Genomic DNA, 23691 nt, shown 5'->3' on the forward strand with positions numbered 1-23691 from the left:
CCGCGTTGCCATAGCGACCCCCGCCGGGCAGGGGACGCCTGAGCCAGCGCCGCGCTCTGTTATTGAGGCTGGAAGCGGAGACCCCATCGCTCGGGTCTACAGAGCTGCCGATCCAGGCTCCGCCCCGCAGGTGAGCGGGCTCAGGTGAGCTGGGGCAGGTGGGTGGGGTGGGAGTTCGGGGTGACCCCCCCTGCGTCTGGGCCCCGCCCCTCCACCTTCCACTGTGGCTGATTTATTATTTAGAATCAAAACAACCGGGCACGGTCCGCGCGCCCCTCCTTACAAGGCTTTCTTTTCCTATCGGTAGCTCCCGTATTAAGACCGTAACCTCCTCTTGAACAGAAAACCCTTGCTCCCAAGAAAGAGTGGGACAGAGGGTGATTTTATATTACCCTGATGAGGCATTAAGTAACATCCAAAGACATCATTAAAAAGTTATTAGGTTCTAGGTTGGTTCCATTACACTTCTGAGAAAACCAAGGAGAAAGTGTCAGTTCGGCGCTAATTAACACCTTTCTGAACATTGGCTAATCTCGACTGTAAGCCACTGATATCTAGCTAAGACGTAAGGTGGCCTCTTTATAGTATTTTTATTTTTACTCTGCTTCCCCCTTAAGGTATTGGATACTGGTTTTCCATTTATAGTAAGGATATGTAGTTTCTTTCTTGGATAAATATATTGATTTTTTAAAGTAAATTAATTTACATATAAAGATTCGCCGTTGTACAGGTGGTACTAGGAAATGGGAGAAAAAAAGGAAAACGTTACATTTAGGACCTGGGACGGTTTCCTTCCTCTCAGCTTTTGCCCTGACTGTTTTCTTGGCGGGGAGTGATTTACCCTGTTCGTAGGCATGATTGTCAAGATACGCGCCAGCCCTCTGGTTGGTCAGCCTGGTCAGACTCCTGGAGACCCTGCTAGAGCCCCACAGAAGGAACTCCTTGATATGTGCACCCAGTGTAAATGAAAAAGAGGGGGGCGCCTGGGTGGCTCAGTGGGTTAAGCCTCTGCCTTCCACTCAGGTCATGATCCCAGGCCTGAGATGGAGCCCCACGTCAGGCTCTCCATTCAGCAGGGAGCCTGTTCCCCCCCCCCCCTCTCTGCCTGGCTCTTTGCCTACTTGTGATCTCTGTCTGTCAAATAAATAAATAAAATCTTTTTTAAAAATTGTAAAAAATGAAGAAGGGGGCCCTCACTCCTAAAGTATTAAGAATTTAAAAACAGTGCCAGCCAAGGAGTAAATCAAGCATGGGCCCTTCTAAGTGTGGGCCCTGTTCGACTGCACAGGTTGCACACCCATGAGGCTGGCCATGGGTAGGTGGATGCCTGGGACACCATGATCTGAAACCTGCTCAGCCCAAAGGTAATTAGCTCAGCACCTCTTATGCTGATGGTTAAATATCTCACTCAGCACCTGGTGCTAGCGCCACAGGCATGTGTGTGTGTGTGTGTGTGTGTGTGTGTGTCCCAAACCCATGGAGCAGGAAACAGATACCCATGATTGGGGGAGACCATCTTTATCACCTTGCACGAGCCCCCTGGAGACAGACAGATAGACATGAATGTCTGCACTGGAGATCTTGGAGACATGAAGAACACAGGTGGGGGACTCCCAGCATAAAGAGAGACCCTAGACCACCCAAAGTTTCTCTGCAACGCCGTCAGGCACGGCAGGAAGGAGAGCCCCGGTCTGATGGAGAAACCTAACCAGGTAATAAGGCAGACAAGTAGAGTATCCGGGCAAAGGTCAGAGGTCAGGTAGAAGGATGAGCAGCCATCCTGATGTTCCTGGGACTGTCCCAGTTTTAGTACCGGAGTCCAAGTTCCTAGGAAACCCCTCAGTCCTAGGCAAATCCAGACAGTTGGTCACCCTATGGGCAGTATCTCTAGTTGGTGGGCTCTCCTGACAGCATTTTTTTTTTTTTTTTTTTAGATTTTATGTATTTATTTGACAGGGAGAGACAACAAGAGATGGAATGCAAGCAAGGGGAGTGGAAGAGGGAGAAGCAGGCTTCCCGCTGAGCAAGGGGCCCGATGCTGGGCTCCATCCCAGGACTGGGATCATGACCTGAGCAGAAGGCAGATGCTTAATGACTGACTGAGCCACCCGGACCCCCCTTCCCTGACAGCTTCTAAAGCCAGGCGCTGGCTAGAGCGCTAGAAATAGCACTCTCTAACAGATAAGGCAGGACCAAAGGGGTTGCAGTGTTGGGTGCTGGGGGCCAGGAAGGTGTCCCTGTAGGCTGTGTGGTAGTGGCTACCTGCAGGCCTAGAGTGGCCTGGCTATCCCCCCCTACCTCGGCCACCCGCTTCTCTCCTGCAGTGGATCCCAGTGCACAGCACTGGGGCCTCCAGGAAAAGCTCCAGCCTTAGGCCAGCATCCACACGGATTGGTCATACTCGTTATTAAATATATGACTGTCAACCACCGGTGAGGGACAGCTTCTTCCTGACGCCATCACAAACCCCCTCTTCTACTGGTTTCCCTGGGTTCCCAAGCAATTGTGTCATCAGACCTACCTCAGCGGGACCCTAGAGATAGATGCAAAGGAGGTGACAGGCAAGGGTCAGTCCAGCACAGAAGGGTCACCCTCAAGGGGCTGCTTGCTCATCTGCCCGGGGACTCAGAACATACATGACTCATGTCATTTGGGCTCAGACAAGTGCATCCCCAGGAAGCCCCAGGATCCTGGCACTACTAGGGGTATACTGAGCCCCTGATGTCCCTAACGCTTTGCCAGCACCCCCTGGCCCCACAGAAGCAGGCAACATGCCTATCTCCAAGTGCTTGAAGAAGTCGGAGCCCCTGTGGAAGGGATGGGACCGGAAGGCCCAGAAGAACGGACTGAGACACCAGGTGTACGCGGTCAGTGGTGACTGCTATGTGGGCGAGTGGAAGGACAACATGAAGCATGGTGAGTGGGGCCTTCAGGAGTCCGGGTGGCTAGTGTGGAGTCTGGGCCATGGTGGGTGACTGGGACTTGACTGGGGCCAAGGAAGTCACTGGCAGAGCTCCCTGGGGACATAAGATATGTCCCCAAGGCTCCCTCAAGGGTAGAATGCCACTGACCTGGGACAGCGAGGGGTCTCCACACGCTGGGGCTCTGGAACCAAACTCAACCCTGACTTCAGATGAGCAAAGACCTCAGGGACCAGCAGGGGACAAAGTGGTCTTGAGACACCATCCATAACCAGGGCTAGGGCTCTGGGGACTCCAGTACATGGCCTGACCTCTGAGACCTGGGCTAAACATGGGGCTGGCAGGAAGAAAAGGTGCCCCCCCCCCCCCGGCAACCAGCTCGCAGTAGGGATTCAAATAGCTCTGACGTGGGGGTCTCACCAGCAGGGGGTTAGGGAGGACACAGACACATACCCTCACACACAACTAGCTGGGGCTTTAACTGCAACTTTTTTTTTTCTTTTTTTAAGATTTTATTTATTTATTTAAGAGAGAGAGAGAGAGAGCATGAGCAAGAGGGAGGGGCAAAGAGAGAGGGAGAGACAGACTCCGGGACTCTGGGATGATGACCTGAGCCAAAGGCAGACGCTTAACCGACTGAGCCACCCAGGCATCCAACTTTATTATTATTTTTTAATATTTTATTTATTCATTTGTCAGAGAGAGAGAGCACAAGCAGGCAAAGTGGCAGGCAGAGGCAGAGAGAGAAGCAAGCTCCCCACTGAGCAAGGAGCCTGATGCAGGACTCGATCCCAAGACGCTGGGATCACGACCTGAGCTGCAGGCATCGGCTTAATCAACTGAGCCCCCCAAGCATCCCTACAGGCATCCCACTTTAACTGCTACTTTAACCAGCAAATGCCATGGGGTTCCTGGTGACACAAACTAACCCCTGAAGAAAAAGAAGTGGTTTTTAAAAAAATTCTATTTATTTAGGGGCACCAGGGTGGCTCAGTCAGTAGAGCATATGACTCTTGACCTTGGGGTTATAAATTTGAGCCCCATGTTGGGTGTAGAGAGTACTTAAAAATAAAATCTTTTTTTTTTTTTAAGATTTTATTTATTTGACAGGCAGAGATCACAAGTAGGCAGAGAGGCAGGCAGAGAGAGAGAGAGAGGGGGAAGCAGGCTCCCTGCTGTGCAGAGAGCCCGACGCGGGACTCGATCCCAGGACCCTGAGATCATGACCTGAACCGAAGGCAGCGGCTTAACCCACTGAGCCACCCAGGCGCCCCAAAAATAAAATCTTTTTTTAAAAGATTTATTTATTTATTTATTTCAGAGAGAGAGAACGAGAGCATGAGTGGGAGGGGAGAGGGAAAGGGAGAGAGAATCTCAAGTGGACTCCACGCCGAGCACAGAGGCCGATGAGGGGCTGGGTCTCACGGCCCCGAGATCATGACCTGAGCGAAACCAAGAGTTGGATGCTTAACTGACTCCGCCATCCAGGCGCCCCTTAAAAATAAAATCTAAAAAAAAAAAAATAGTTTTATTTATTTAAGTGATTTCTACACCCAACATGGAGTTTGAACTCATGACCCTGAGATCAAGAGTCGTGTGCTCTTCCAACTTAGCCAGCCAAGCGCCCCAAGAGAAACAAGCTTTTATTAAAAAAAGATGGTATGGCTTCTCAAGCAGGTTTTGTAATTCCAGATCCTATGCTTTTTTTTTTTTTTTAAGATTTTTATTTTATTATTTATTTGACAGACAGAGACCACAAGCAGGCAGAGAGGCAGGCAGAGAGAGGACGGGAGCTGAGCAGAGAGCCCGATGCAGGGCTCGATCCCAGGACCCTGAGATCATGACCTGAGCCAAAGGCAGAGGCTTTAACCCACTGAGCCATCCAGGTGCCCCCAGATTCTGTGCTCTTAACCACTTTTCTCTCGTGCCTTCCTGAGTGAAGTACTTTGGAGTCCAGAAACCTGGGTCAGAATCTCGGCTCCACCAACAATGACCTTGAGTGACTAATTACCACGCTCTGAGCCTCAGTGTCCCATTCGGTAAAATGAGAAAATGCCTGTTGGTAAAGATAAGAGATGACATCTACTAAATGCATAGCCCGGGGTCCGTGCAGAAGGGTCTGTGAGTGTTTGAGGGCAGAGCACGGCAGGGATCACCACTACTCGGAACCGTCCTCATCCAAAAGCACTCCGAAGCTGCCGCCGTCTAGCGTGTGACTTTAGGTAAGTCATCTCCCATTCTATGGATCTCAGCGGCCTCACCTGTGCTGTTAACTTGTGGGTTGACATGGCATACTGATGCGAGTCCTGCCTCCCCTAGGACCTCAGAGGCATAGACTGGGTTGAGGCTCTAGAAAATGGAGCTGTAGGAGAATCCTAATCGAGCCTCCCCTCTCTTCAAGACATACCTTTGACCAAGCCGACAGGGACTGCTGTGGTGTCAGCGGACTGGAAGCAGTGAAGAGAGTCGTCATCATGCAAGGCAAGGATTGGGTGGCCACGGCTTCCCTGGACTGCTCCTGCCTTCACTCCGCTAACCCCTACAGCGCTCCTGGCCCACATCAGGCTCTGTACTGGGCATCTGGCAAGATGCCAAGCCTCAGGTGGCTCCAGGCTCGCAGGGAACCTGCACAATAAATAGTATCCCATTTTACAGATGAGGAAACTGGAGCTCAGAGAGAGGAAATGACTCACTGAGGGTCACATGGCTAAAAGAGGTGGCATCAGACTGTATGGGGTAAATGACATGGAGGTAGAAGCCAGCCTCCCAGAAAAGAAAGCAAACATGCTGTCTCCAGACTTCACTGACTACAGACACTTCATGACGGAGAAGGAGGGTGGGGAGGACTATAAAGCTATGGCCTGGGGTGAGAAGAATTAGTGTCAACATACCCAGAAACAGATTCGGAGTAAGACCAACGTCTATAAGCGATTTTACCCTTCCTCGATTGGGTAAGAGTGGCAAGCCTTCCTCGATTCCTTGCAGAGGAGTAAGATGGAGATGCCTCCTCCTGGACCAGAGAGGGAAGAAGCTGTGGCTCCATCACACACACACACACACACACACACACACACACACACACACACCCCCCTCTCTCTGGGGAAGGAACTAGTCTCCCAGAGGTTTCTGAGGGCCCTGGGAAAAGCCAGAACCTGCTGTTTTCAGAGTGGGTAGTTTGTTTATATATAGTCTGCACGTAATAAAACAAGGCTATTTTACTTCAAAAAAAAATTAAAAATAAAAATAAAAGGGGTGGCATCAGGATATGAAGGGGATCCGAGAGGAGGCAGGAAAGCGGCCATGAGAACAGAGAGAGGCGATGTCTGAGCGGAGCGCACATGGGTAGGGATTAGCCCGGCAGAAGGGCCTGTCTTCTAGGTAGTGGACTCAGAATGGAAGGATTGTGGGGGAGGGGTATTAAGTCTTGCTCAAGGAACAGACTGGAAGCCAGTGTGCCCAGAGCAGAGAGGGGGAGGACAGAGAGTGGGCACACCAAGGAGTCTGACCATAAAAAACTTCATTTAAGTGGTAAATTTGCCTTTATCCCAGAGGCAAACAGTCTCATTGGACCAACTCAGATCACATGCCCTTCACTCAACCAATCACAGTGGCCCGAGCTGGTTGACTGGCGTGGCCAGGGGGAGGAGCCAGATCCACGCAAACCATCGAGACTGAGAGCTCAGGAGAGGCTGGTTGCCCAAAAGAAATAAACCTCGTAAAAGAGGGACAGGCAGAAAAACCGGGTGAGGGCTCTACCTCAAGGGCACAAATAATTGGTAATATCGTTTGTATTTGCAGACACTGTTCTAAGTGTTTTCCTTATATTAATGAATGTAGTGATCAGAACAACTCCATGAGATAGTCTCATCCCCATTTTACAGAGGAGGAGCCTGAGGCCCAGGGAGTTAAGTTACTCGGCCAAGATTAAAAAACTCACAGGGACAATGTTAGATTTGTTCCTGAGCTACTAAGGACCAAGACACGTATTAGCCCATATAGGTACTCCACAAATATTTTATTGATCTCTTTGTTCAACAAATGTCTTTGTTTTACATGTGTTGGTCACCTCCAACTTGCCAGGTCCTGTTCCGCAGTGCTGGGAATAGAGCAGTGAACAAAACAGACCAAAGTTTGTGACCTCATGGAGTGCACATTCTCATGGAGAGCTAGACAACAGACAAAAAATGACAAATAAGTGAATCATCTGATATGTTAGGAGCTGATAGGTGATATGGAAAGAAACAGAGCAGGGAAGGGGCGCCTGGGTGGCTCAGTGGCTTAAGACTCTGCCTTCGGCTCAGGTCATGATCTCAGGGTCCTGGGATCGAGACCCACATGGGTCTCTCTGCTCATTGGGGAGCCTGCTTCCCCCTTTCTCTCTGCCTGCTTCTCTGCCTACTTGTGATCTCTGTCTGTCAAATAAATACATACAATCTTGAAAAGAAAAAAAAAAAAACAGAAACAGAGCAGGGTAAGGGGGGTAGGACAGACTTGTGACTTTATATGGGATGGTCAGGGAAGGTCTCACTGAAAAAATAGATTTGAATGGAGATTTGTAGGAGGTAGGGAGTGATTGAAATTTACAGAAGAGCATTCCAGGACGAAGGACAGGTAGGTACAAAGGCCCTGATGCAGAAGCATATCTGGTGGGTTCCTTGACTAGCACGGCAGCCACAGTGGTTGGAGGACAGTCTAGAAGTTGGGAGTGGAATTCACAGTTGAGGCTGGAATGATAGGACATAGGTCTCCATGTGTGTTTCTGAGAACTGAAGAAATACGCAGAACATTTTCTAGAAAATCTGGCCATCTCGTATAACCTTTGAGTATCATTTAAAGATGAAACTTATTTTTAAAAGAGATGAAATTCATTATTATTAAGAGAAGAAGGAGGGGCAGATTTCTACTTGGGGGTTGCTGTATCAATCTGGCGTCAGGGCAAACAGCTGGAGAACTGTTATTTGTAGAAATGGAACTTTCTTGGAGTTCTCACTGGCACTGGGGGTCTAGAGACAAGGCACAGTCCCTGACTCAGCCCTTGAGAAAGTCATCAAGTCTTCTAGGGGCCCCTGAGGCCAAGGCAGACCCAGCACCTGCCCCAGCCCCATGGCTGCATGTCTGCAGTGTCGGCCCATCTGTGTGTCATCAGGAAAAGGAACACAGATCTGGAAGAAGAAAGGAGCCATCTATGAGGGAGACTGGAAGTTTGGGAAGCGAGATGGCTATGGCACCCTCAGCTTTCCTGACCAAGAGATGGGAAAGCCCAAGAAAGTATACTCTGGCTGGTGGAAAGATGATAAAAAATCGGTGAGTGGTTCCTGTCATGCCCCAGGATGTGGACCGGGCTGAAAGCAGACTGTGTGTATGTGTGTGTGTGTGTGTGTGTGTGTGTGTGTGTGTGTAGGGGGAACAGTCAGAGAGTCCTGGGAGAAAAGGGAGGAGGGTGGAGGAAGGAGAACAAGAGTACTGTGTGCGTGGGAGAAGGAAGGGGTGGGAAATCATCCAGGCTTCTTAGAACAAAACCCAGGAAACAGGAAGCAAGAGGAGAGGGCCCGGGGAGGAGCCCATGAACTCTCGTGGCACAGGAAACCAGCCAGGTTGTGTGGGGGCCAAGTCTCCTCCCCCCCGCCCCACTCGTTTCCTGGCTTTCTTTTCCCTGGGCATTCCTTTCTAAGAATCCCCCTTCTGTTGGACCAGCACAAGAGGGGGTAGGAAAAGTGGGAGCAAGAAAGCAGAGGCCACACCCTTGGCCACAGGACAAGAGAGGAAGGTCCTGGAGGTAGAAGCCAGCCAGAGGCATGTCCTCAACTGAGAAATGCCTGAACCCTCCCGGTATCCCACAACCCGCTCACAAAGTCATGGTCATCATCATTCTTATTTTACTGATAAGGAAACAAGCCCCAAGAGGTGAAGTGCCTTGCTTGAGGTCACACACTGCTGGCAAGTGGTAATTGGATTTTGGGATCTCTGAGCTCAAACTGTTTACTGGCCAGTGGGGAAAGAGAGCCCAAAATAAACAATTCACTTACAATTTGGTGTTAGGATAGAGGTTTTCCCAGGGAGCCCACTTGGGTTGAGAATTCAGGGCAGGCTTCCTACAGGAGGTAATACCAAAAGGTGCAAAGAGTTAACCAGGGAGAACAAAAAGGAGAAGGGGAAGTAGCAAAGTAGTCAGAAGTAGCAAAGAATATGTCAAACAGGGGCGCCTGGGTGGCTCAGTGGGTTAAAGCCTCTGCCTTCCGCTCAGGTCATGATCCCAGGGTCCTGGAGAGCCCCGCATTGGGCTCTCTGCTCAGCAGGGAACCTGCTTCCCTTCCTCTCTCTCTCTGCCTGCCTCTCTGCCTACTTGTGATCTCTCTCTGTCAAATAAATAAAATCTAAAAAACAAACAAACAAACAAAAGAATATGTCAAACACCAAGGTGTGTGTGCCCACAGGGCTGGGGGTGAGGAGAGGGGTAGATGGGGGCCTTGAAGGTTTTGTGAGGAATCAGGATTTTGAGGGGTAGATTTGGGGGCTGCTTAACCCAACTTCCTTAAGGTGTGCTCTGCGGGGAGTCCATGGTTCTCCGTGGTTGGACACTGAGTGTGGTGTTCATTTTTCTGGGGAGAAAGGCCATAACTTTGATCTGATTCTCAGAGGCATCTGCGACTTTTAACAGGGTCGAATCAGAGATGAGGAGAAGGGGCAAACATGATCAGATGAGCGATGTAAAGATCCTTCTAGCTGCTTCACCGAAGATGCGTGCGGAGGGGAGAACGGGAGAGTGGAAGAGGGGGACCAGTGAGGAGGGGAGAAACGGAGGTGGTAGCAGTGGGGTGGAGGGAAACGGAGAGCTTGAGGAGCTTTTTCAATGCCCGACCATCAGTTTGGGATGTAGGGCTGAGGGAGGTTAGCAGGGAAGTAGTCCAGGTGTGTGGCTTGGGTGCCCGGGAAGATAGGGGTGGCTTTTCTAGCGGTGGGGGGCGCCGTGAACAGGGACACCTTCGTGCTTTCAGGGCTATGGGATTCAGTTTTTCGGACCCAAGGATTATTACGAGGGTGAGTGGTGTGGCAACCAGCGCAGCGGATGGGGCCGCATGTACTACAGCAACGGCGACATCTACGAGGGCCAGTGGTTGAACGACAAGCCGCATGGGGAAGGCATGCTGCGTCCGGGTAAGTGCCCCGCGCCCCGCCCCGCCCCAGCCAGCCCCGCCCCGCCCCGCCCCGCCCCAGCCAGCCCCGCCTCCCCCCAGCCAGCCCCGCCCCCATGGCCTTCTGGTCACGCCCCAGGGGCAGTCCCGGTTAGGCCACGCCCCGACCACGCCCAGCCCCTCTCCAGCTCAGCTCCCGGTCAGGTGAATGACGGGACCAGATCCCTGCCCTCAGGGACTTTCTGTTCTAAAGGGGAGCCTAACAAGACACATCAATTAAAACATTTCCTTACGGTCAGTAATTCTAGCCTACGCCTAACACAGCACTGAGCTCATTTAATCCTCACTACAGTTCCATAAGATGGTACTATGACCATCTCCACTTCACAAATGAACTGAGCCACAGAGAGGTTAAGTCACTCGCTCGAGATTAACATAGTCTGTTCATTGTGAGGTCAAAAGTGCTAAGCGATATCCCTTTAAAATAGGGAAAAATAAATAAAAAAAATAGGAAGGTGTGTTGGAGAATGACAAAGGAGTTGGGGACAGGGGCTATCTAGACAGACTTAGGGTCAGAGAATGTCTCTGACCACGTGATATTTGGACATAGGACCTGAAGGAAGAGAAGGAGCCTGATAAGCACTTAGCTGGAATATTCCTAGAGAGAGCAAAGAGTCATGCGTAAACCGCCTTAGCGTCAGGACTTAACCCATTCTCTACGTAGCAACCAGCATGAACTTTGGCGATTGGACCGTATTGCTAACCTGCTTTCAACTTTTCCATAGCTCCCCCTGACCCTCAGAGTTCAGAGTGTGGTCTGCAGGGTCTGCAGTCCTGTAGTTGTGTCGCCCACCCCACGTCCCCTGGGAATCCCTGTTTCAGCCTTACTCATTTTCGTTCAGTTCCTCCCACGCTTTTTGCCTCACGGCCCTTGCACTGCTGCAATGGAAAGAAGATCCTCCATATCTTTGCACTGTCTCCTCCTCAGAGAGGCCTCCCCCGTTTTCATACCACTAGTGCATATTCTCCTCCTTATCCTCAGCACCTGCTTCCTTTCTTTTTAGCACTAGGTGTATAATCTTGGGCAAGTTTTCTCCTCTCCATGCCTCAGTTACCTCACCTGTAAAATGGGAATAATAGTACCTAAAAAGCAGTACTACTGTGAGCAGGCATGTAATAGGCTATTTATAAAGATAATGTCATTGTCTCTCCAGACTGTGACCTGGACCGCGCATCTATTTTGCTCCCCATTGTTTCCCCAGTACCTGGTACATAGTAGGTGCCCTTGATGAGGACACAAAACTGAGCTCAGTCTCCCGAAAACTGAAGACTCCAATTTCCAATGAGATTTGGCCAAACTGAGGCATTAGATCAGCTGAGGAGGGCTTATGCCAGCCACTTCTGTCATTCTCAACCCCCCATGCACCCAGCTCTGTGCCTGCTTTTAGTGAGCATCTACTAGCAATAGCCCACACTTAGTGAGCGTCTGCTGCAGCCACATGTAGTGTAAGGGTTCTTAGTGCATCATTTCTAGTGGCCTGCACTCTGGAGCCTGTCTGCCTGGGTTCAGGTTCAAATCCTGGATCAAGCTCTTACTAGCTACGTGACCTCGATGCAATGTGCTCAAACTTAAACTCTCTGTGCTTTGGTTTTCTCATCTGTAAATTAAGGATAAAAATAGGACTTAACTAGGGTTGAGAAGGTTAAATGAGGTTTGTAAAGTGCTGAGCGTGGTGCCAGACACATAATGATAAGTGCTCAGCAATATTACTAGCTCATACTAGCAGGTGTCAGCAGACTACGATCCTTGGACTAAATCCAAACTCAGCTCAACACATGTTTTTGTAAGTAAAGTTTTATTGGCACACCAGACTTGCTCATTCATTTACACATCGTCCACGGCAATGGCGGAGTTGTGGCAGAGACCCTGTGCCCCACAAAGCCGAAAATCCCGGCTGACCCTTTACAGAAAAAAGTTTGCTGACCTTTCATCTGGAGTGTATCCAGTAATCTCAGTCCTTTCCGTGAACCCACGTATTTAATCTCCACAACAATTCTATGAGGTAGGGGCCTCTGTTATCCCCATTTTACAAATGAGGAAATGAGACAAAATGCTTGCGACTTGCCCGAGATCCCATGGCTGTAAGGGTCTGAGCTGAGAAGCGCTGGCTTTATTAGTATTCCTTTTATGCCAACACCACCATCCGCCGAGCGGGAGCGTGAATTCATGATTAAGAGCATGGGCTCCTGGGATGAACAGACCTTGGCTTCAAATCTTGTCTCTGCCGCGTCCTAGCTCTGTGACCTTGAGCAAGTCAGTCAGACTCCCTGAGCTTTTCAAGCCCCATCTGTAGAAAATGGAGTCGGTTATCCTTCATAGAACTGTTTTTGGGAGGAGTGAGTGAGGTCAGAAACATAGCAAAGAACCAGGCACAGAGTGAATGCTGGAAAAACATTGTCTATTCATACTGTGAGCTATGACTTTTTTTTACAAATAGGAAAGGATGTTGTTCATCCAAGTTCAGCTAAGTCGTGGAGGCCAGACGTGGACCGGGTCTGATTCTGGAAGTCACTGACACCCCCACCCCACCCTCCACCCCACTGTGGGGGCTCTGATGGCTCTAGATCAGTCCACCCAGACCGAAGGCAGCCCAGCCCGGGGCACTCTAGTCAGCTTGGTTTCCTTCTGGCTTCCCCACGGGCACAGGGTCCGATGGGCAGAGGATGTGTGGAGGGGCCAGCTTGGTAGTCTGGTCTGGTCAGGTGTGCCCAGCACCCACGTGACCCTGTCCTTTCCCCCCAGAGAACGGGAACCGCTACGAGGGTTACTGGGAGAGAGGCATGAAGAATGGGCCAGGCCGTTTCTTCCACCTGGACCACGGTCAGCTGTTCGAAGGCTTCTGGGTGGACGACGTGGCCAAGTGTGGCACCATGATTGACTTTGGACGTGACGAGGCACCCGAGCCCACCCAGTTCCCCATTCCTAAGGTGGGCACACCCAGAGACAGAAAACGGTGCCCCCGCAGCCACATCCAGCCTGGCCAGGCCTAGCCCAGCCCAGCCAGGGAACAGACAAGGTTTTGTTCTCAGTCGGGGCATCCCCATGGAGACTGGCAGCAGCCCACAAGGCAGACAGCACCTCCAAAGTAGGCAGCGCCTCCAAGGCTGGCAGCCTGCGCCTCCCATGCTCCCCAATCCAACCCCTTATTGTTTCCCTCCAGATCAAAATTCTGGACCCTGATGGCGTGCTGGAGGAAGCCATGGCCACGTTCAGGAAGACAAAGGAAGAAGACTGATGCCAGGTGAGGGCCGGGCCTGCTCCCCAGCCTCCGATGTGGTTGAGGCAGCTCCTGGGGTCTCCTTTGGCCAAGGAACGCAGGGGCAGGAACAGAGGGTGGGTTTCTTGCCTCCTGCAATCCAGCCGGTTCGTGCTGGTTCCTTCCCTTCAAAACTCATTTCCTTGAAGACCAGTTTGCTCCTGAATGCCCTTGAGTAAGGTGGTTTGGCCCAGGCCTGCACCTCACACCTGTCCCAGCCCCTCGGGGTGTGGGGGTCAGTGCAGTTTGAGGACAGGGCGTTGGTACAGCATCTTGGAGTCGCCAGCTCCCACCAGCCCCTTGCCCCCGCAGGGAACACACCAGAGCTTTCCGGAGAAATTCAAGTCCGTCACCCAACTGCTCAAACCGGTGCAGCTTCTGCAGGAGGAGCGAGTGGTGACTCGGGGCACACCCTTGGCACCCTCAGAGGGCACCTCATTCCTCCCAGCACTGGGTAACCCTCTCTCCAGCTGGCTTTCGGGGCCCTCTTGTTACAGCCTTCATTCTCAGTCACCGTTCCTGAGAGCAGGAGTATAAAGGAGAACCTGGTGGCATAGGCCCAGGGCTTGCGCTGTGTGATTGGGACGGAGGGGGTGCAGCTCTGGGAGGGACTTCAGGTGAAGAGGGAAGACATCCCCGCGGGCTGCAGAGATTTCCCCTGGGGGAGAAAGAGGAGAAGGGCCTCTGGTCACAGTGGCCACTGAGATTTGGGGTTGAGAGCCGACTTGGCTTCTCAGCCTAACACAGGAGTGCTCGACCTTGGGATCCCGTGCGAGCTTTACAAGCTACAGACACCCAGGTCCCACGCCCAGACTCTCGTCTGTCTGGGATGAGGCCTGGGCCTCCAGAAATTTCCCCAGACGATACTAAGGTGCAACTGCATCTAGAACCCCTGATTTATTTGTGACCCTAAGCAAGTGACCTTAGTTGCCCCATCTGTAAAATGGCACTTAGGAGATCTCACAGGGGTGTTTTTGAGGATTTGGTAACAGATATAATAACAACAAATAACATGTATTGGGGTTAATTGTGCAGCAGAGATCTGGAAGAGCTTTGCATAATTCCAGACGACATTCTTCAAGATAAAAGAGACTCTTACATAATGGGTAGGAATATGAGCTCGGCAGTCAGGCTGCCTGGGTGTGAATCTCAGCAGTGATTTAGGAGCTGTGTGTTCTCGGATAGGGCACCCAACTTCTCTGTTCTCTCTGTTTCCTCCCCTCAAATACAGGGCAATCGTGGTCCTCGCCACCCCCCAGGTTACTGTGGTTAACATGAACATGAAATAAGACGTGTTCCTAATGCAAGAGATCCTGTCTCCCCTGCTTCCCCAGGGACATTTGGCAATGTCTGGAGACATTTCTGGTTGTCACAACTGGCAGGGAAAAATTTCACTGGCAGCTGGTGGATAAGCAGTTAAGGATCCTGCAAAGCACACTCTAACGGAAACACTCCTTTACTGCGATTTTCGGCCCAATGACTTAAGTGTAACCCTGTAATTCCAAGATGTTCACGAGGGCCTCGGCACGTGCCTGGCACACAGTATAGGCTCCATAATCCCTGACACTATTTCCTGTCTGCCTCCGAAATCATAAGCAGGGTGGCCTGACCCCCAGGTATGGCTCTGTCTAGACCTCTCACGCCAGGAAGCTGGGCCTGGCCCACTGGGGACACAGACCGTTCACTTGGTGCCAGGCCCTGTGCCCAGAGTTTCACCTGCCACCACCCCCGGCCCCAATGACCCTGCAGGTTCTGAGGCTGTCCTGCTATTATCATCCTTTTAGAGGGGGAAGTGGGTTCTGGGAGGCTCCCAAGTCACAAAGTGAGAAAGTAACTGTGCTTAAACGTACATCTACCCGCTCTTAACGAACAGAACAGAGCATAGGGAAGGATACCTTTTTTCTTTCTCCCCCCAGAAAAAGTAGGGTGTTTCTTGCTTATGAAATCTCCCTAGATGGGGACACAATATACTGGCAACAACGGATGCCAGGGGAGAGAACCAGGAACCTGGGAACAGGGGAGGGCGGGCAACTTTCTCACTGTTGTATTTGGAACCTGTGAATGTATTTGTGTCTGAAATACAAAGAAAACTGAAATTAAAGAGAGAGTATCCTTTAACTACTGTGCTTCCCTGAGCTGCCTAGGTTTGAGTACCGGGGATGTTAAAAACAGATTCTAGGGGTGCCTGAGTGGCTCAGTGGGTTAAGCCTCTGCCTTCAGCTCAGGTCATGATCTCAGGGTCCTGGGATCGAGCCCCACATTGGGCTCTCTACTCGGCAGGGAGCCTGCTTCCTCCCCTCTGTGCCTGTCTACCTACTTGTGATCTCTGGCAAATAAGCAAATAAAATCTTAAAAAAATAAATTTTTTTTTAAATGCAGATTTTACAGGCGCTTGGATGGCTCAGTTGGTTAAACGTCCAGCTCCTGATTTTGGCTCAGGTCATACCTCAGGGTCATGCGATTGAGCCTAGCATAGGGCTCCAAGTTGGATGTGGAGTCTGCTTAAGAGTCTCTCTCCCTCTGCCCCTCCCCCACCCCAAATACAGATTCTAGATTTACCCAGACTAACTTTCCATGGGAAAGGCTTGGAAATCTACATTTTACAAGCCAATCTGGTGACTCTTGACTTGAGGCAATTTTAGGAAGGAACACCTGGCTAGAGTCACAGGCCGAATATTTCCGCAGCCAGCTCCCAGGTCTCTGCAGAAGCAGGGAGAGGTGGAGGGGAATGCACAAGATGGCGAGGTCATCTCTGGGGAGCACTGGAGAGTTTCACACAGGGGCCCCTGCTCCCTACTACTCAGTCCCAGTTAGGGGGCCGTCCAGGCCACTCGGGGAGGTGGGTCCTGGTACGTGTGATGCAGGATAGAGGCAAGAAGCTACAACAGGAGAAAAAGGTCCTCTATCCCACTCAGCACACAAAGCTGCTATTAGCATGTCCAAGTTTGCATAGGATAAGAAGTTAAGGCCACACTTTCCCCCAACCAACCTTCACTTTGGTTAGAGGACTTTGTTTTTATAAAACCACAATCTGTATTGGGTTTCTGGGACCACGCAAGTAACGTAAACAAAGCTGGCCTGGTGTGAGACAAGAGGGAGTGGTAGGGACTATGGCAAACACATCTCCTGGGGAAGAGGGCGGCTACAACTCCACTCCTTCTCGCTGTTGCTCTTTGAGAAGGTGGACCAGTGCTGCTGAGGCTGGACCTTCCAATTTCTTAACCAAAGACAGAATTCGCATGTAAGATTTTTGTGAGAGCCTGGGCTCTGAACCAGACTTTCCAGGTTCAAATTCTGGCCAATTACTTACCCTCGCTGGGCATCAATTTTTGCCATCTGCAAAACAGAGATAAATCTTCCTGCCAAGACACACACCCTGACTGTAATTGCAGGAAAGTATCGGGAAAACCAGACTGAGGTAGCATTCTACAAAACCACAGGCCTGGACTCCAAAAATGCTGATGTTCAAAAGGACAAGGAAAGGCTGCTCCAAATTTGAAGCAACTAAAGAGACGTGACAAGTGAATGCCACACACGAGCCTGATGGGAAAAATCATGGCTAGAAAAGACACGATCAGGACAAGAGGAAAATATTCAGGAGTACTGCGTCAATGTCAAATTTCCTGAATCCGATCAGCGAATTGAGGTTAGGGAGAAGAATGTCCTCTCCTCGGTTTGAGGAGGAAGCATTTAGGCATGAAGGATGATATCTGCGGCTAAAGCACGTGGGTTCAGGAGAGAGACAGACATTGCGTCTTCCTCCTTCACTTTGGTATTTGTGATTCTCCTCCTTGCTGAGGTCAAACAGGCACCACTCTGCCTTCTTGTCTCAGCCTTCCCAAAAAGGCGTCCCTGCACCGTCTGTTTAGGGCCACGTTTTTCACACCTGGTGCCTTTTGTTGGTGATTTTGCTGCTTTTTTGAAGATTTTTTTATTTTTATTTTATGGAGGCTCCACGCCCAACAGGGGACTTGAACTACATGGCTCTGAGATCAAGACTCGCACAGTCCACCAAATGACCCAGCCAGGCACCCCGGTGATTTTGCTATTTAAAAAGAAGGCAGTGGGGCACCTGGCTGGCTCATTTGGTGGAGCGTGCAACTCTGGGTCTCGGGGTTCTGAGTTCAAGCCCCACGTTGGGTGCAGAGATGACTTTAAAAAAAAGTCTTTTTGGAAAAGCTTCCTTTAGGTACAAGAGCCTGTGCTGTTAGCCATGAGTGAGTAAGGTGTCTTTAAACAGAAATGCACACAGTGGTGCCTGGCTGGCTCAGTGAGTCAAGCATGCAACTCTCAGTGTCAGGGTTGTGAGTCTGAGCCCTACACTGTGTGCAGAGATTACTCAAAAACTGAAACAAAACAAAAACAAACACATAAAACAAGGTTACCTACTGCACACCTGGCAGAATACAAGACAAAGGCCCGTAGGAACCTAACCCCACAGGAGCAATGGTTTGACACCAGCTAATTCCTAGAACACAACTGCTGTAGATGACAAGAATTGATGATCTATGTATTTCAGTCACTATACATGCAACTTTTTCAGAGGTCTGAAAATTTTCAAAAATCAAACATTAAAAAGTTTTTTTTGGCATAGAATCTCCCCTGATTGGAGCACCAGGAAAAGGACCAGCAGGCAGTCCAGACCCAACAAATACACACACAAGAGGTGTCCCTTATGAATATATTTCTGTGTGCACGCATGCGCGCGCGCGCGCGCACACACACACACACACACACGACACTGAACGGGGCAGGGGGTGGTCAAGACAGAAAAGACAAGAAGCATCAAGTGGCACAGACACACGGGAGGGGGAGGGACAAAGGGAGCGTCTGTCTGTCCTCACTCTGGCTCCCACCGGCGGCCTCCTACTGGGAGGTGAGCCCAAAGCTGGAAGAACAGGAAAGTTTCAAAGTGCAGTCGTTTCTCTTAAAAAAAAAAAAAGCCTCTTCCCTCCACTCTCTGCCCCTGGACAAAAGCCCAATCCCCAGAGCTGGCTGGCTGTCCGCGAGGCTGGGGCAGGACGAGGTCGTGGGGAGCGGCGTCAGGCCGGGGATCTGCAGAGCCCGGGCCCATGGGGCTTACGCGTAGTGACCGGCGGGTGTCAGGGGGTGATCCCCTCTGTGGTCCAGCTGGTCCTGCAGGCGGGCGAACTCGGCCAGCTCGTTGAGCTCCTGGAACTGCCGGTCCGTCTTATGGCTGACCAGCGAGCGGTAGAAGTGGACGGCAAAGACGATAAAGACCAGGCCGAAGGGGACCATGATGGTGGTGGAGGCGATGGCGGCGGCCTGGCCCGGGGTGATGCCGCCCGTACTGCCGTTGACGCTGGCCACCACGCCGCCGGCGGTGGGCTTGCTGGTGGGCCGGGGCTGCCCCGGCTGCTTCTTGAGGGGCAAGAACTTGACCCAGCAGAGCAGCACGACCTCGGCCAGGAAGAGCAGCGTGCCGATGACGGTGGAGAAGGCCCAGGCCAGCTCGATGTGGCGGTGCATGCGCTCATGGGGTGACTCCTTGACCGAGTTGAGGTTGTGCACGTTGCTCACCGCCTCGATGTTGGGCAGGATGCAGGTGCTGATCATGAGCGCGAACAGGTGCACGGCCACCAGCACCGTGGTGCAGGCGCTGAAGGCGATGAGCAGCCCTGGCGGGTAGTCGTGGTCGGCGTCCAGCTGTACCTCCACCATCGCTACCTGGGGGGTAGGGGAGAGGCGGGCTGAGTGCCAGGGCCCTCACGGCACTCCCACTCCCATCAAGCTCTTGGACCCTGGGCAAAGAACCTGGCCTCTCGGGGCCTCAGTTTCCTTCTCTGTGTAGTGGGGATAACAGGACCCACTCACTCAGGGCTGACAAGCCTAGTGAAGACAGCAGGTCTGGAGCCCAGGCTGCCGCATCTGAATCCTTGCCAACCACATGTCCTTGGGAAAGTCACAGAGCCTCTCCTGAGCGCCAGCGTCTTTATTTGTAAAACCGAGATATTCCCTCCTAGTTCACAGGATTATTTCCACGATTAAATAAGAGTCCCCGGTACATGGTAAACCTCTCTCCCACGGTCACTGCTGCGCCTAACACCCAGCTAGGTATTCAAACCCAACCACCACTAACAGTTAAGACGGTGTGACGGATATTTTACTCAGATACAGCTTAATTTAAAAAAAAGAGAAGAAAAAAAGAAAAGAAAAGAAAAGAAAGAAAGAGCAGGAGCAGCAACCACTAACCACTGTCTCTGCTGGCCCCACGTCCGTTCCCCAGCACAGGCTTCTCCTTCATGCCCTGCTCCAGGGACAAGGAGAGGGCTGGGGTAGAGAGAGGAGGCCCTCCCAGGTCAGGCCAGGCCCCTTCTGAGAACACAGTGCGCCAACCAAGAAGGAACGCAGAAGCTTCCTAGAAGACACAGAACCCAGTGCTGCTGCAGTGTGGCTGGGAAGCCATCTCGTCCCCAGCCCCCCTAGCCCCCACTCTGGGCCCCGGGCCCGACAGCTGACGCACTAGCTGCTTCCCGGTTCCTGGAGACGTGCGGACCCAGGGTCATCGGGGACATGTTCTGGGCCTGCCACCTGCTGCTTCTCACCTGGGCCTTGCAAATCACCCTCATGTGAAGGAGGCAGCTCATCAGATCTAGGCCAGGAAGAGCGGGCAGTGGGCACAGTGCCAGGGTCTGCCTGCCCGGGCTGGAGGGACTGGGGCAGCAAGTGCCAATGATTGTACCGTCAAGTATGTTGACCCTTCCCACACAGTGTTTGCTGTGTATGCAGCAGGCGGAGTGGACCAATGCTGAGATGTATCCCCTAGCCCCGTACCAGCTACCCTAACCCTTCCTTACTCACCCTGGGAGAGGGTCGGCTCCTTCTTACCCCACTAGCTCTCCTTCTCCCTGAATGCCTGGTCCTGTTTGCTTTCACTTCTTACACCTTTCTGTACCCTTACTTTGGCCTGCAAAGACCATGTGGGCCAGTGACTGGAAACATGGGCTCTACAGCCATGCTGCCTGGCTTTGAACCTCCACCCCCTCTGCCCGTTCTTGGGTTTTAAGGCTCCAGGGCAAGCGGCTTCAACTTTCTGGGCCTTGGTTTCCTTATCTGTAAAATGGGAATAATGGTACACGATCAGGGGATTGCTGTGAGGACTAAGTTGTTTGTAAGATACTCAGGCCCATGGAAAATACTTCGAGCGTGGCCCAGAGTAAACACTCAATGAAAGTGAGCTTTATTATTATTTTTCGGCTTAGAAACCTCGTCTCCAAACCCACTACCTCTACATGGAACCCTCTGGGGTTTTCACCCTCCTGGTGGAAGAGCCACACTTGGGATGATGTCAGAACAGCAAGGCCAAAGTGGGGGAGCCTGAGTCCTGGCTCCAGAACCATTCCTGCCTCTTTGTTTGACCCTGGTCAAAACCCTCCCCTCTTGTCTGTAAGAGGAGGGAGGTGACGAGATGCAGGCCTCAGGCTAGAGCTGACATGCGGTCTGACCCCCTTGAGAATCTGGTGAAAATCATGGATACACCCTCCTTAGAATGTTCAGGTGTATATATATACTCACAGGACTTTTCAGACAGTTTCAATGAGACTCACAGACTTTTTGCCCTACGCTTGTTGCAACGGATGACCATATAACCAGTTCAGCCCAGAAGTTCACAAACAATCCCTACAAACCTGGGGCAGTGCCATCAGGATATCAACTGTTTTTTTTTAAAGATCACCGGCCTAACGCCAATCCTGAGAATTCTTAGACCCCACATGTGAGGGCAGGCCACCAGGGCACAAGGAGTTAAGGGACACATCCCAAGCCCCCCTGGTCTCTGTCACCAGGCCTGCTACCCTCGCTGGAAAAGGGGGGCACCCTCTAGCAATGTGTGCCTCCTGCCACCACCTCCCCACCCCCAGCACTTCCTCTTCCTGTTTTGGCCTGCTGTCCCGGAACCTGAAACCAGAGAAGGGACAAGCAGGAGAGCCCGCTGCTTGGCTGCCCCATGTCCCCTGGCTAAATGTATTCACTTTCTGGAAATGTCCAGATGCATTAGGTCTGTGAGGCCCTGACCTGAGCACTGGGGGGGCACACACTAGTCTGCTCCCTTACAGAACAGATGGTGTCTCCTCCTCTACGTAGCCATGAAGAATGAATGGGTTCCTTCACTTACAAAGCTCGTGGGTGACCCTGGACAGGTGTTTCAACCTCTCTGTGCTGCATCTATAAAACAGGGGCCCATTTATGGTTGTTATAAGCATTCAGCAGGCTAAAGAATATAAAACCTTAGAACAGGACCTGGTGTATCATAAGCTTAATAATTATAAGCCACATCATTGTTGTTCTTTTTTTAAATTTTATTTTATTTATTTATTTGACAGAGATCACAAGTAGGCAGAGAGGCAGGCAGAGAGGGGGAAGCAGGCTCCCTGCTGAGCAGAGAGCCCGATGCGAGGCTCGATCCTAGGACCCTGAGATCATGACCCGAGCTGAAGGCAGAGGCTTTAACTCACTGAGCCATCCAGGCACCCCACATCATTATTATTCTTTTACAAATAAGGAAACAGTCCCAGAGAGGTGAGGTCAGCTGTCCCAGAGGTTGTGACTGGTACTAAGTGGAAGCTCTGAACTCAAGTCCACTTGGCTCTAGAGCCTGGGGAACGTAGCAATGCTTTTCCCATAAGGATGCTGCAACCAATCGAACATTTATGTTCCCTCTAAATCCACACTTTAAAACCCTAACCCTGGGGCGCCGGGGTGGCTCAGTGGGTTAAGGCCTCTGCGTTTGGCTCAGGTCATGATCTCAGGGTCCTGGGATCGAGCCCTGCATCAGGCTCTCTGCTCAGCGGGGAGCCTGCTTCTCTCTCTCTCTCTCTCTGCCTGCTTGTGATCTCTGCCAAATAAATAAATAAAATCTTAAAAAAAAAAAAAAAAATCCTAACCCTGACTTGATGGCACTGGGACGCAGGGCTTCTGGGAGGTGACGAGGACACAGGATGGAGCCCTCTGAGCAGGATCAGTGCCCTTAAAAAAAAAAAGAGAGAGAGAGACAGCAAGAGCCTGGAGAGCCCCATGCCGCTCCTGGGATGGGAGGGGCACTGTGGGTAGACAGCAGCAGTGAGTCAGGAAGCCAGTCCCTCAACAGATTCTGAATCTGCCACCACCTTGATCTTGGACTTCCAGCCTCCACAAGTGGGAGGAAATAAATGTCTGTTGTTCAGAAGCCACCCAGTCTGCCCAGACAGACGTAGTCAGAGGAGATAGATGAGGTCTTGACATGTAAACATTTAACACGGGGCCAGACCACGGGAGGGACTCAATAAATTTTAGTTGAAAAGAAAAGCAGGTGGCTTGAAGCAGAAGAAAAATAGCCCAGCGGTGTCTGGCTGGCTCAGCTGGTAGAAAATACAGCTCCTGACCTCAGGGTCCTGAGTTCAAGGTCCATGCTGGGTGTAGAAATTGCTGAAATAAATGAAATTTTAAAAAAGAAAAAAGAAGGGGCGCCTGGGTGGCTCAGTGGGTTAAAAGCCTCTGCCTTCGGCTCAGGTCATGATCCCGGGGTCCTGGGATCCAGCCCCGCATCAGGCTCCCTGTTCGATGGGAGGCCTGCTTCTCCCTCTCCCGCTCCCCCTGCTTGTGTTCCCTCTTGCTGTCTCTCTCTCTCTCTCTGTGTCAAATAAATAAATAAAATCTGTTTAAAAAAAAAAAAAAAAAAAGCAGAGAAAAAAAAGAATAACCCCCCGGACACTGTCAGCTCAGGCTGGAGAGAACGGACACCATGGGCCAAGGTTCTGGCCTCCAGGATGGGTGAGGAGGTCAGATCCCCACTCCAGGCTGAGTCTGCCCCAGTTCCAAGCTGGGACATAAGGAAAGAGTGTGCCCCAAACCACACTGGGCCAGATGGCTACCTTGGCAGGACAGAGACCATCCTTTTCAAACCATTCGTCAAACTCACAGGATCAAGGATGAGAAATCACAGCTACTGGGACATACCTGGCCTGGGGGACCCCAGAACCTGCCAGCCCTCCCCGGTCTTGATCTGCGGGAAGGCTAGGCACAGCAAAGCCTGAAATGCTGGGCACTCCAAGGAAGAGGAAAGGCCTTGATGCCAAGCTCTGGAGGAAACCCCATCACCTTTATCAGCCCCGACAATTCCTGGGACCATACAGGTTGGCTGTGTGTACCGTTCCCACACCGGGGACCAAGTTCAGCGCCATGGGGTTGCAGAAAGATACAATGTGGAGAAGGAACAGACGGCAAGCATCTCGGATCCTGATAAAAACCATTCAGAGCAATACAAGCCACTGTTTTTTCCAGAATGCTTCTCTCTTGGGAGATCCCCACACATACATAGAGAAT

At 51.4% G+C, this 23691-nt stretch overlaps 2 protein-coding genes across 12 annotated transcripts in view; one reads left to right on the forward strand and one right to left on the reverse strand.

Moving 5' to 3' along the window:
- Positions 1-15489, forward strand: MORN3 (MORN repeat containing 3). 7 transcript variants are annotated; one of them, XR_006604759.1, is made up of 8 exons: positions 1-144; positions 2743-2916; positions 8068-8225; positions 9917-10076; positions 12858-13042; positions 13276-13356; positions 13684-13825; positions 14603-15489. XR_006604759.1 is itself a non-coding variant. In XM_045073523.1 (8 exons), the coding sequence occupies exons 3-7, from the start codon at positions 2772-2774 to the stop codon at positions 13348-13350; spliced, it is 723 nt and encodes a 240-aa protein (XP_044929458.1). In that variant the 5' UTR covers positions 6-144; positions 1289-1364; positions 2743-2771; the 3' UTR covers positions 13351-13356; positions 13684-15489. The 7 variants fall into 7 exon arrangements, 6 of the variants coding, with proteins under 6 accessions (XP_004753262.1, XP_044929457.1, XP_004753260.1 ...); XM_045073523.1 differs by adding an exon at positions 1289-1364 and having other exon boundaries at positions 6-144; positions 13684-15489; XM_045073524.1 differs by adding an exon at positions 1289-1364 and having other exon boundaries at positions 8-130; positions 13684-15489.
- ORAI1 (ORAI calcium release-activated calcium modulator 1) overlaps positions 11892-23691 on the reverse strand; it is a 19681-nt gene continuing 7881 nt past the window's right edge. For 3 of the 5 annotated variants that reach the window (XM_045073519.1, XM_013056492.2, XM_013056490.2), the window contains 2 exons: positions 18455-19059; positions 11892-14029 (listed from right to left, as the gene is read on the reverse strand). In XM_045073519.1, the coding sequence (XP_044929454.1) occupies positions 13882-14029; positions 18455-19059 (753 nt within the window). In that variant the 3' untranslated portion in view covers positions 11892-13881. Of the gene's footprint in view, positions 14030-17856; positions 19060-19584; positions 19751-23691 lie in introns of those variants that run through there. The other 2 variants (XM_013056491.2, XM_004753402.2) reach the window with 2 other exon arrangements.

The sequence above is a fragment of the Mustela putorius genome, unplaced genomic scaffold (assembly GCF_011764305.1).
Source record: "Mustela putorius furo isolate JIRA1106 unplaced genomic scaffold, ASM1176430v1.1 tig00537248_pilon_pilon_pilon, whole genome shotgun sequence".
Taxonomy (NCBI): domain Eukaryota; kingdom Metazoa; phylum Chordata; class Mammalia; order Carnivora; family Mustelidae; genus Mustela; species Mustela putorius.